Below are 12,643 nucleotides of genomic sequence, written 5' to 3' on the forward strand. Positions count from 1 at the left end.
CCAGGACCCGGGGAGGAGGAGGAGGAGGAGGGGGGGGAGGAGCGGACCACGGACACCGGCGCTGCTACCATGGTCCCGCTGCCCGCGCGCCGGGCGCTCCTCGCCGCCGCCCTGGGTCCCGCCGGCCGCCGCCGGGTCCCCCGTCACCGTGGTAACGGCCGCCTTCCCTCGTTCCCGCCCCCCCGTCCCGGGACGGCGAGCCGCCCCGCTGAGCCCTTCCTCTCCCCACAGCTCCGGCGGCAGCGCGGCCCTCCTCGGGCGCGGGGGGCGAGGCGGAGGAGCCCGGCGGGGCCACCGCCATGCTGCGGCACCTGCTACTCAAGCTGCGGGCCACCGGGCCGGTGACGGTGGCCGAGTACATGCGGGAGGCGCTCACCAACCCCGGCCAGGTGCGGGCGGGGCCGGGCGGGGCCGGGGGCTCCTCGCCGTCACGGCCTGCGGGCCCGGGGGTGCTGTGCCTGAGCACCCGGAGCCCGCAGTGCCGCAGCCGGCCGGGAAGCGGCCCCACCGTGCCGCTCACCGGGACCCCGGCTCCTCTCCTCCCCACCCCGCTTCCCTTCCCCGCAGGGTTACTATACGCGCCGCGGCGGCATCGGCGAAAGCGGGGATTTCGTCACCTCCCCTGAAATAAGTCAGGTATTTGGAGAGGTAACGCATCGTTCCTTACGCCTTAAGTAACTTCGTTCTTCAGTTACGCGCGGCTGGCTAGCTGTGGTTTCTAAGAATTCTAACGAAGCCTGCCTTCGGGTACGTCACCAATGTCAAAATACTTGAATGGCAGCGATGAACTTCAAGTTATTTCCCAAAAGAAAAATTGGGTCTGGAGGAGGAAGGGGTGTCTGGTTTTTCTGGAAGATCGGGGTAGTCCTTTCATCTGTTATAGCCTGGGACACCCTCTGTGCTTAGTGACACTTTCATATAGAACTTGCTGACAAATAAAAAGAGTTACGGTAGTTTCCGAGTGTGAAAACTCTACTCAGAAATGATTTTCAGATTTTGGTCTGGTTCACTCTGGTTTGTGTATCATTTCCAGTAGTGAAGGCTGACTAAACGCTGTTCTCGATGACACTTTGGCAAATGTATTGTCGTAAAGAGCAGTTGGGCAGTGACCTGCATTTGAGCCTTAAGTAAAAGTTCTTGCTCCAGCCAGAAAAGAGTCCCAGACGTTTACTGACGGAGAGTTGCTTCTGCTGGGCTGACAGCAAACAATTGTGATTTTAATACTTAAAGGGAAGACAGCAAAGTATGATTTTTCATAACTTCAAAATACGGAGAGAGAATATTGCATAGTATCTTAGTTATTATCAGACAAAAGGCAGGTATCGCTTTCCACAAGTTCTCAAGTTACACTGTAACTTTCTTTGTGTTGTTTCTCACTGCCAGTTAATAGGAATATGGTATATCAGTGAATGGATAGCCACGGGCAAACCTGAAGCGTTCCAGCTGGTGGAACTGGGCCCAGGGAGGGGCACGCTTACTGATGATATATTACGGGTAGGTGAAAACTAATATTAATATTCTTTATTTCTGGCTTTATCCCATGGCTATTCTGAAAGCTGAAGGAATGATGGTTTGCTACTGGGATTTAATCTTCCCTAGTAATCAAATCATTTCAGTCAGGAGATTTGCAGCTTAGACTTTAATTAAAATCTATGCCTGTTTCTGAGACCAGGTCTCTCAGTTGAAAGCAGAACATGGGCTAGTGTACGCACACTGCAGACACACATGGAATCTTTCAAACACTGCTTGATAGAAGGGAAGGGCAGGAATATTCCATTGCAAATTATTTCTGTATAGGAAAACATTATCCAAACCGAAAACCATTTAGGAGGGTGCTGCTGTGTGTAACTGGGAGGGAGGCCGCAGCGCAAGCAATAGGAGAAAGCGGGGAGGACAGTAATACAGGAGTGAAGTTGTGTCAGTTCCTTTGGGGATTTCAGGGACTGACTTCTTCCGAGTTAACCCTTTGTGTGCAATCATGCGTGCATGGCTGTCAATTAAAATACTACTGATTAAAAAACAGATTGCTAGTGGGATTTAGTACCTCAGAAGAACTTTTATTCTATTTACATAAGTTAATGAAAAAACTCTAATAAGCACAGTGAAATGTAGGATACTGAACACTTTTGTTTATGGTGTCTGGGAAAACAACCATTTTTCTCCTAATGCTAAACCCTCTGCAGGTCTTAGAGGAGCTACTCACTCTTAGGCTATTACTATGCTAAGTTAGCATTTCATGTTGTTGTCCTTACAGCTATGTAATAATGTGTGGTGTATTTGCCAACTTTATTAGAAGTGTAGCAGCTTTTATTAAAATTGATGAAGAAATTCCCACTTCCTTTGGAGGAGCAAAATGCAGTCTCTCTCACTGACACTATTTTGTTAAATGAAAGCCAACTAAATCTTTTATCTTGAATATAAATAATGAGATTAAAGGTTACTTCTGCAACCTCTAATGTATACAGCACATGACTGTGCCTAATAGAATTCATCTGTCTTTATAGGTCTTCAACCAGCTTGCCTCTTTACTTAGTAAATGTGACGTCTCTATTCATCTGGTGGAAGTGAGTCCCAAACTGAGTGAGATCCAAGCACTGATGCTGACAGGAGGGAAGGTGCAGTCAAACCCCGAGGACAAGTCTGCTTACATGAAAGGTGTTAGCAAGACTGGAATTCCCATTTTCTGGTACAGAGACATTCAAGATGTGCCGCCAGGTAAGGAGCTTGAACTTCTTGTTAGAGGTATGGTGTCCTTCCTCCATTTGCTATTTTTGGTAATGGAGGACATCTCTGCTAGCCTTCATAATGGATAGAAAATTAGTTAATATACGTATTTGTTCTTACTTCTTGTATGAGTCTGAGGCAGGATCTTGACTCATTTTCATAAGTGGTACCTATTCTGACTACCTTCATTTGAGGATAGCTACCCAGTTTCACATACCCTGACTTTTTCTTTTCATGGGAAACCATTTACTGGCTTTGCCTAAATCTCCTTTTATGAGGTAATCTAAAATTCATGGACTGGAAGCTAGAGCTAGCTCTAGAAATGCTGTCTTTGATGTATCCAAGCTGGAAGTAATGATAATTATTTCACAAACACATTAACTAGCTTTAATTCATTAAAAATCATAAAAACATTTTAATTTCCAACAGGAAGCTGCTATGGAAGCATTAATAATTTAATGCATTCTTTTTTACCTTCCCACAGGTTACAGTTTTTACCTAGCACATGAGTTTTTTGATGCCCTGCCAATACATAAGTTTCAGGTATAGCAAGAAGATTATTGTAATTGTGACCATCTGCTTAAATGCCTTTTCTCTCTGAGGAAGAATAGAGTTAGGGTGCCAAACTAGACACATGCATTGTCTCTAGTGATAAAACATTTCTAACTGAATTTGGACAAATAAGGCTTAATTCAGCTGATAACTGTAAAATCAGTAATTGTTCTTGAATGGAAAAACTTGCAGAAAGCTGAAGATTTCTTTCTGCTAGATCTCAAGTTTTTTTATTTCTTATGCTACATTAATGAAGTTTTTAATTGCCACATTATTCTATGTACCACTACTAACAAAGACTGAAGGGCTTTCATCTGAATGGTAATGAGAATAGCAAAATAGAGGCTAGTTAGGATTCAGAAGAAACTTTCAACTTCAATTTGATAATTAGTTTATGAAAATCACTGGTAGAATAAACTACTTTATTTTGATAAGTTAAACATTGCACTGTCAATAGAAGAGGCAGCATTTTTCTTAACAGCGTCATTCATTCCTTTTAAGTATAATTAAACCTGTATTTGTTGACTCTGCAGATGCGTCTCTACCACAAGCTTTTTCCAAGGCAGTTACTGGAATTAAAGAGGAATGAATAATTGTTGTTCATAGCATATTATGTTCTTAAAAAGTTTGTGAAAACGCTTGACACGTTAGTTCAATCAAATAAACAAGATACTGTTGTACCTGTTAGAGTGTAAAATGAGTACTCTGGGCTCATTAAACAGAGAACAGAGAAAGGTTGGCGTGAAGTATTGGTTGATATAGATCCAGAGGTTCCTGACCAGCTACAGTTTGTCCTGTCACCATCCAGTACCCCCGCGACAGAAAACTTTATTCAGGTAAGGTTATGCCTACCAGAGTTCATGCTTACATCTTTACTGACTCTTTCAAGTACATTTACTGCTTCTCAGTTACTTTGACAGCAAGAGGAGGGCTCTCAATAAATGAGTAAATACAGCTTACCATTTCCATTCTGCAAAACTTCCACAAGCATTTAACTTTGTGTGCTGTGAAAATAGAGCACAAAAATGAATGTGTACATCAAACTGCAAAATCAGAGCTTAAACAGACAAAAGGCTTCAGAGAGCAAACTGAGGCAGCAAGTGACAGGGAGGGTTCTGTGTTGCAGGTGTCACGTCACCATCTCAATAGCAGCCCTGCCTAAGCGAGGCTCTCAACCTGCTGTGTACATACTCAGTGCAGCTGGGTACTTCTGTGCTGTACTGACCTTTAATGGAAAGTGTCTATCCAAGATAATTGTTTTTCTAAAGTTCACTGCATTCTTAAAGTTACAAAATGAAGTAGTTGAGATTAAAACCAACTACAAAGTTTCACACAGAAACACCTTTTTTGAAGGGTGCATAGAGCCAAAGAGCGCTCTTCATTCTTTCAGTATCACAGTCATGCAGTTTCACCTGATCCAGGTATTCTCACTTGTTAGAAAAATTTTCGTTTCAGTTGACTGTAGGCTATAGAAGAGATAACTGAAATCCAGCACTCAGAAAACACTAATTGAAAATGACTGTTAGTAAAAACTAGCTCAAGCTCTAGGTAGCCTAGAATACACCCCTGGACCTCGGTGGCCCAGTGAAGTGACAACAATCCCAAGACATCAAGTGTGAAGAACTCTTGCCCTGTACTTGTTTGCTAACACAGGTGTTTTGATCTTTGAACTCTGTGCTAGCCTGAAGAAATGAGAGATCATGTGGAAGTGTGTCCTGAGGCTGGTGTCATCATTCAGAGGCTTGCTGGTCGTATAGAAAAGGATGGTGGGGCTGCACTGGTTGCTGATTATGGTCATGATGGAACCAAAACTGACACTTTCCGGGTAAGTCATTCATCCTGAAATAATAAGCCAAAATACTCTGTTATCTTTTATTTGTCACTTGGATCATTAGGTTTGTTGTAAGAGAAAGGTCTTGCGTGGACATAATAGCAAAAACTGGATTATGCTGCAATCATAAAACTGAGTAATTGAGTTCTTACTTAATCAGTACCCATAAGGGTTTCTGTCAGACAGGAAGGATAATCTGAGCCTTTGCTACATTTATCTCAGATTTTCAAAGTATAATTTGCTATTCTCACCCCTCACACACACAACTTAGTCTTTGCTAGCCCCAGCTATGGTAGCTAGGAGTACAGCTGAGTATAGTCTTTCAATTTTAATTTTTCAGGGTTTCCGGAATCACAAACTTCACGATGTGCTGAAAGCTCCAGGTACAGCAGATCTGACAGCAGATGTTGATTTCAGCTATCTTCGAAAGATGACACAGGGAAGAACAGCCACATTAGGCCCTATAAAACAGCGGGAGTTTTTAAAAAACATGGGCATTGACCTCCGATTGCAGGTACAATAGTGTTTACAGGTACATAAACTCTCCTCATCCACAGGCAATACTCTTAAGCAGCAAGAAAGCTTTTATAAAAATCTGGTTTTAAAAAAAAGTTGTTCAAAACAACATGTAGGTGTGAGATCAAAGAGTTGCTTCTCCTAGATGTAAGTTACTGTGGATTCCTCAAATTAAACTGATCATATTATATTTAGGAGTATTTAATGCAAAACTTTGCTACATGTATCAATCTATGAGCTCCACCAGGGATCTCACCAGTTCTACTGAACATTATGGAACGGTTACATTAGGGTGAGTGAAAAGGATGCAACAAGAAATTGCAGGTATGAGGGAATTTATAGGAAAGCAGGAAGGGCTAACACTTTTTTTTTTTTTTTTTTTTTCCCCATAGGTGCTCTTGCAGAATTCATGTGATGGAGCAACTCATGAGCAGTTACTTCACAGCTATGATATGCTGATGAATCCCAAGAAGATGGGGGACTGTTTTAACTTTTTTGCCCTGCTGCCTCACCACAGACTTGTACATCCTCACAAGAAACATAAGCCAGAATCAAAGTCTCCCTTACCTCCTGTTGCTGGATTTGGTGAACTCTTACTGAAGTAATTGCAAATACTATAGCAAAACGCCTGATAGTAGTAGCTTTCAATAGCAACTTATTAAATTAAAAAAAAAAAAAAATCAAAGGAATAGAGTCCTGCATTTTATGGTTTCACATACTAAATGTTTTGCAATAATGTAATCAGCATATGGCTACACACGCAGTAAGGTAAGAACTAAATAGTTCAATTTCTCTTTGAACTGAAAGCACATGAAATGTCACAGTACTTCTCCAGGCAATTTTCCTCACACCAATCTAGGCTTCAGGGCCTAGCCACATTTTGGTAGGGACTGCTATTTCAGAGTAAATCTAGTACAGCACACTAAACCTGTTGACTGACGTACTCAAAGCAGTATGTGTAGAAATCAAATGCTGCACATACAGAAACCAGCATATACAGAGCAGAAAATGAACAATGTTTCAGGGGTCTTACAAAAGAACCGAGTGAAGTATTTACTAGTGGAATCAAGTTAAGCCTTGTCAGTAACAAACAGATGGGCTAAGGGGACTTTAAATGTACTCAGTTTTGGTACTTGCTTAAAACATAAGATGCCTTGACATTTGTGAAGATATTTTTATAAAGAGAATGGTGACAGGAACCATGCAGAAAGAGTTATTTAGTTCCAAAGCACCTGCTAAGAGAATTCCCACAGCAGGGCATATCTAATGACAAATCCACAAACAAGGAAGTATAAAGAACCATTTACTTCTAAGAACAGTTGATAGGAGAGATAATGCATGTAAAAATAAAAAGAACAAGTCTGATAGGGAAATAAATTTTATTTTCAAGCTTATCAGAGGATATTTACAAACACTGGGATGTATAAAAAAATATAAAAGTACTTGACAGTGTCCTTTTGAGGCTATAAATTTTACATGAGCTTTTTTCTAGCATCATCATAGCACTATTTCTTGAATGAATGCAACTTAATTCAGCTAGGGGTAAGGATATTAAACACTGTAACCTACTGCTGTCAAAGTTTGCAGTAAAGGTAGAAAAAAAAAAAAGGGAATTAAAAACTCAGCTATTTCTACTACTCTGAAGAAAGTTTACTCCTAATGTGTGTCTGATTTTTTTGGTTCCTCAACTATTAGCTGCTTGTGGCTTCTATTGTCTGGACCCATAAGTCTGCATATACGGTCAGGCAAGCTCCTCCAAAGGCCAACAGCATTTTTTTTTAATTTTTTTTTTTTAATACAACTTGAAGAATAAATAGGTCTCATTTTGGAACAGAGCAGACTTCATGGGGAGAGACATGAGCCAGGCTTTCTACTTCATTGTTGTCCCCTCCTTCCTCTATTCCTGTTGTACTTTTCCAAGTGACTGCACTGGCTTTATTTCCTGCTTTAAAACAACACAAACAAAAAAACCCACAGGAAAACCTGAAGTGACAGCTCAAGTATAAAATCTGAAGTTTAAAACCAGACTGTGTCTACATTATTACAGTTAGGATGGAAGATAGCAATGGCTTCACTGAAATTTGGTCACTTGAGCAGCAGAAGTTGAAAAGCAGCACTGCTTCCCTTGCCAAGCCTGGGCAAACACCAGACTACCAACTTCATAGGTCATTGTTCTGGTTCCAAAAATGAAAAATAGTGCCCCTCTGAAGAATCAGTCCTGAAACCCTGCCTTAGCCTTGCCTTCCTGTTAAGGGACAGATTCTGTCCCTTCTGAATTCCTTTGCACTGCCTTGACAGCATCGAAGGGGGCAGATGACCCCCAGCATAGGAGTGGCAGGGACTGCCATCAGGCAGGTCCCCTGCACAAACCTGAGAAAAACGTGCTAGGAGAGAGGATGCATGGTGGTCGGAAGGGCTGGAATGCTCTGCCCACTCCTGGTGGTAGGAAACTGCCATACAGGTTGCACCAATGTTTCGTACAAAGTTTGGTGTATCCTAACAGGGAAGCCAGAATTCAGCCTTTACCAACTTAGACACCTACAAAATGCAGTGGCAGTTAAATTAAGGGCAATACGAAAAGAAAAGGTGGGTTAAAGACCCAAACCTACCTGTGGGTACATCTGCAACTGCCACTGACTTTGCTGTCAGGTCGCTGTCGTTGCAAGCAGCTGCCAGCCCTGAAATAACCTCATAAAGTTTTATGTATATCTAACAACTTAGAAAAAGTCTGCTCACCTGCTTCCCTACCTGAATAACAACAGTAGAAAAAAAATACTTATCTACACACACACGCACACACACACAAATCTTTGTAGGAGAGGGAGGAGCTACCCCAAAGCCTCTCGCTGACTTTGCAGTTCAAGCCTGTATCAGTATTTTAAAGAGTATTTTAAACCAAGCTCCAGTTAAGCTGCTTGGCACATCAGGGATATGTACAGCCAGCCATCCAGCACTTTCCAGCAGCACAATACTGTTATGCTACACAAAAGGTAAGATTTCACCTTTTCCATTTTTTAAAATAGGACCAAAAAACCTTCTTCCATTTGCATTTAGCATTCATGCCCTCAATCTTCTTTGAAATACCATGAACTTTAACTGTTACACTGTCCTCTGAGGGATTAATTTCCAAAGAACACTGCTGCTTCCTCTATTGTGCCACAGGTCCAGTAAGTGGTTGGGAATCCATCAACTGAGGCATCTGTGTAAAAAACTGAATTAAGAGTTGGTTTTGGACTCTTAGCTCAAACAACAACGCTGAGCACAGTAAAGATGACGGGAGGGGCTGCAGGTTAAGGTCAGAAGGCAAAGCCCTTTCTCCTACAATCTAGTTGCCCTGGCAGAAGCAACAGGTGATTTGATATCCACTGTTACTCCTAGGTTTTGAGCAGAGTTAAGGTACAAGCAAGCAGGCTACAAACTACTCCTGATGTAAATCCAGGGAACCTTAAAACAAATTAAAAAAATATTAGAAGAATTTAAAAATCTAGTTACTCAAAACAACAGAAGAAAGCTGCATGTATTTTTCCCTGTTCTTCCACACCCTTCTGCTAGAAGCTGTTTTTCCAGACTGAAAGGATATGCTACATCAAGCCTTGTGTGCTCTCTGTGTAATACTTGTGTAGTTTTAAGGCAAAAATGCCTTTGGTGTGTATCAATGACGTGTGCCTTGCACAGCAACATGCTGTTGTGGCTTACTGCTCTGTATTAACAGACAAAATAAGGGACTAGCATAGCTTTGATTGTCATCTCTTTAGATTGTCAGCCAGTATTTCAAGAGGAATGTAAGAAGTTACAGGGTTTGGGGGTTTTGGGGGTATCTGAAAAAAGTTCAATTAGGGCAAAGACACACATATTTAACTGTCTTAACAGCAGCAAATTATTCCTTCATCTATGAAGCTCTATTCGACCTAAACCACCATGTTTTGCTATTAGCCAAGGTATTCTGCACTGACTTCTTTTTACAGTCTCTTTTCACCGTGCACAGTTTAGGAAATGGGAGATGTATCTAAGTAACAGAAAACAGTCCTCTATGGCCTAGTAAATAGGGATTAGAAAACCATTAAAAAATTCTTATTGTGTAGGCTATGCAAAAAAACCCCAAAAAAACCAAACCTTGAAAAACACACAAATCATTCAATATGTACACATTACACCTCTGTAATGGCTTTGTAGCCACACAGCTCGGTGAAATGTTACCCAACGGGGTTTATCCCACTGTCCAGCAACTACTCATAGTTTAAGTCAGAGATGGAAAAAAGCTTGTCAGATGACAGTCTATTCCCATGTCAATGCAGGATCCTCTGGGGCTTTGTACACTGAACTATGTGTACAGCATTCAGAAAGAGCAACAGTTGTTCCAAAACTTATCTTCAGTTTCTGTCTGGAGTATCCTTCTTTGCTGCAATTTAGCATAATGAATAAATCAAGGGTCTTCTTCCATGTCATCTGGATTAGGAGCCATAATAAAATGCTGGGGGTACTCAAGGTTGTGTTCATAAGCATGTTCCTTCCAGCGTGCATCATCACTCTCGTGGGTAATATAACGCTCTCCAATGCGTGTTTCAAATTCTCTGAGGTCAAGCCAAGTCTGATAATCCTAAGGAGTAAAAGAGGTTTAAGGAAGCAGTTTAAGAAACAGCAGCACTACATTCCCACAGACAAATTCTGCAGTTTGTCTCTATTTTTAGTATAAATAGCCACAAGATATAAGCAACAAAGATCTGTTAAAAAAAAACCAAAAACCAAAAAACAAAACAACAACAAAAAAACCAAACACACAAACACCACCAACCCACAAAATACCCCAACAGAATGTCCATAAAGAATGGTTCAGAATTAAATAGGCTAGTATCTAAGGTTGTAATACTGTAAATCATGAACACTTTTTGTAACAAGACAGCTATGTTAGCTTTATTATAAAATTAATTGTGTATATACACATACATGAAATTATACTGGTTCCAATATTGTTTGTACTCAAAATTAATTGGATTTTCCCCTTAATGTCTTTTAAGTTATGTGTGCATGGATATGTGCATACAGTATTGTGAAACCATTATGAAAGGAACCCACATCAAAGCAGCAGATAAATTCCATTCCAAACAATTCTGTTCTAAAATGACTACAAGTTACAGCCCACACCAGGTTGTGTGTCTGCTTCAGCACTGAACAAACAATGTTTGTCTCTATACTGATTTCAGTGGGGCTCCATGCACTCATCACTGCCTGCATTTAGGACAGGTGCCAGAAGAGTAAAACTATGTTGGTGGCAGATGGAAAGCAAGGGGCGGGAAAGACAGTAAGACAAAATTTTCCTTGAGGAAAGAAGCCATTAACAGATGGGCTGAATCCTGGAGCACTTACAATGTAAAGTCAAAACCAGAAATACTCAAGCCTCCACGAATGCTTGTTAACAGACTTTGATAGTAGCAGTTTGAATAAGCCTCTGAAGGATTTCATCCAAAAAAATAATTATTCACCCATTATAATCATAGTGAAAAAGGCAGATGGTTTACCTGTAACCATGGATGACTAAGGGATTTGTCAACACTGAAACGTTTTCTCATCTTCACTTGAAGCAAATTGTTTATTAAATCAATGGCTGACAAAGAATAAAAATTATATTGTTTAAATACTAATCACTTCTATCATCGTTCACATGCTGCAGTGAAAGTGAATTTTTTTATATGTGTGTATGTATATCCGACTGAACTATTTAAACTTAACAAGCTCTTGAATTTTACATTTAGCTTTGCTTATGTTAAATGAGGCTACAAAATAGGTATGGGGTAAGCTTCCCCTGCTGCTTTGATAGAAACACTAAAATCTTTACTATATTACTCATTCGTCTTTTTCCCTACTGACTTTAGTGATTTTTTAAGAAGCGCCTAAGTAACTTGAGCATAATCCTGTGTTCCAAAATGATGTAGGTACTTCCACCATTGTTTACTTTTGTATAGGACCTTCCACATCTACCTGTGTGTTAATCATATATACATTACTACTAACAGAGCTGGCACTGAAGAGCTCTAGAAACCAACCTTGTAAAATTCTAGATTGTTCAGACCTGACATTTAGATCCAGGTTTTGTTTCACCTGCTAATGTACAAAACTAAAATTCCAGATTCAACTTTGAACCGTTTCTGTAATTATAGTTTAGATAAAGTATATTTTGAGATCAGCATTCAGCAAATACTCATGATTTAACTTTTCATTGGGAATTTCAGGAAGTTTCAGATTATTCATCCCACTCCTCATGCATGCAATTAATTTTTCTTGCTAAATCTATTGGCTCCTCCTGCCCCGAAAATTATCTAAAACACTGTATTTGACAATTTGTCTTTCACAAATATATGTCAGCTCATATTTATCCATTCTGGCATAGTCTACTAAACTCAAACTACCAATAATTCTCACACTCCTGCCTGAATGAACTTTGAGGTTTAAGCATTTGAATATGTTATCTACATATAAAGACATTCTAAAAGAGAAAATTCCTTTCTTTACCTTCACTGGAAATTTCCTTCCAAGGATTTGGTGGGTACATAAATGCTGCATTTTGAATCTGATCATTTATATCCTCATCTTCATTGAATGGGAATGTACCACTAAGGCTCACATAGACAATAACTCCTACGGACCACATGTCTAGAGAGCGGTTGTAACCTTTACTCCTGAGCACTTCAGGGGCAAGATAAGCAGGTGTCCCCACCACAGAGCGCCTGAAAGATTTTTCACCAATGATACGTGCAAAGCCAAAATCACACAGCTTCACCTGCAAAAGAAATATATTTTAAACTGAGAAATCTCTGCTTGATCTCCAAAGCATGCTGCTGCCCAAGACCAGCATGGTACCTGATACCCCTTCTGCCATCATTTAAACATTGTATGCACTAAAACAGAGACAAAACATTACGTAAGCCAGTCAGTTCAGGTTTTAGGTTGCTGGTTTTGCAGACTGCGGATCAACCATGCTTCAGACCAAGACCTGAACTGGCCTTGCACAGACTCAGCTCTTAG

General features: G+C 40.7%; 2 protein-coding genes across 6 annotated transcripts in view; one reads left to right on the forward strand and one right to left on the reverse strand.

Moving 5' to 3' along the window:
* Positions 1-32: 32 nt before the first annotated feature.
* Positions 33-7,276, forward strand: NDUFAF7 (NADH:ubiquinone oxidoreductase complex assembly factor 7). Of its 3 annotated transcripts, none has more exons than XM_052805212.1 (10): positions 33-151; positions 232-389; positions 568-648; positions 1,384-1,494; positions 2,505-2,715; positions 3,209-3,267; positions 3,999-4,112; positions 4,958-5,101; positions 5,448-5,621; positions 6,016-7,276. In XM_052805212.1, exons 1-10 carry the CDS (start codon positions 70-72, stop codon positions 6,226-6,228), a joined length of 1,347 nt encoding a protein of 448 aa, XP_052661172.1. In that variant the 5' UTR covers positions 33-69; the 3' UTR covers positions 6,229-7,276. The 3 variants fall into 3 exon arrangements, with proteins under 3 accessions (XP_052661172.1, XP_052661174.1, XP_052661175.1); XM_052805214.1 differs by having other exon boundaries at positions 568-636; XM_052805215.1 differs by lacking the exon at positions 568-648.
* PRKD3 (protein kinase D3) overlaps positions 6,986-12,643 on the reverse strand; it is a 49,808-nt gene continuing 44,150 nt past the window's right edge. For all 3 annotated transcript variants that reach the window (XM_052805211.1, XM_052805209.1, XM_052805210.1), the window contains 3 exons: positions 12,131-12,398; positions 11,140-11,225; positions 6,986-10,220 (listed from right to left, as the gene is read on the reverse strand). In XM_052805211.1, the coding sequence (XP_052661171.1) occupies positions 10,047-10,220; positions 11,140-11,225; positions 12,131-12,398 (528 nt within the window). In that variant the 3' untranslated portion in view covers positions 6,986-10,046. The remainder of the gene's footprint in view (positions 10,221-11,139; positions 11,226-12,130; positions 12,399-12,643) is intronic.

This window comes from Harpia harpyja, chromosome 13 (genome assembly GCF_026419915.1).
Source record: "Harpia harpyja isolate bHarHar1 chromosome 13, bHarHar1 primary haplotype, whole genome shotgun sequence".
NCBI classification, from domain to species: domain Eukaryota; kingdom Metazoa; phylum Chordata; class Aves; order Accipitriformes; family Accipitridae; genus Harpia; species Harpia harpyja.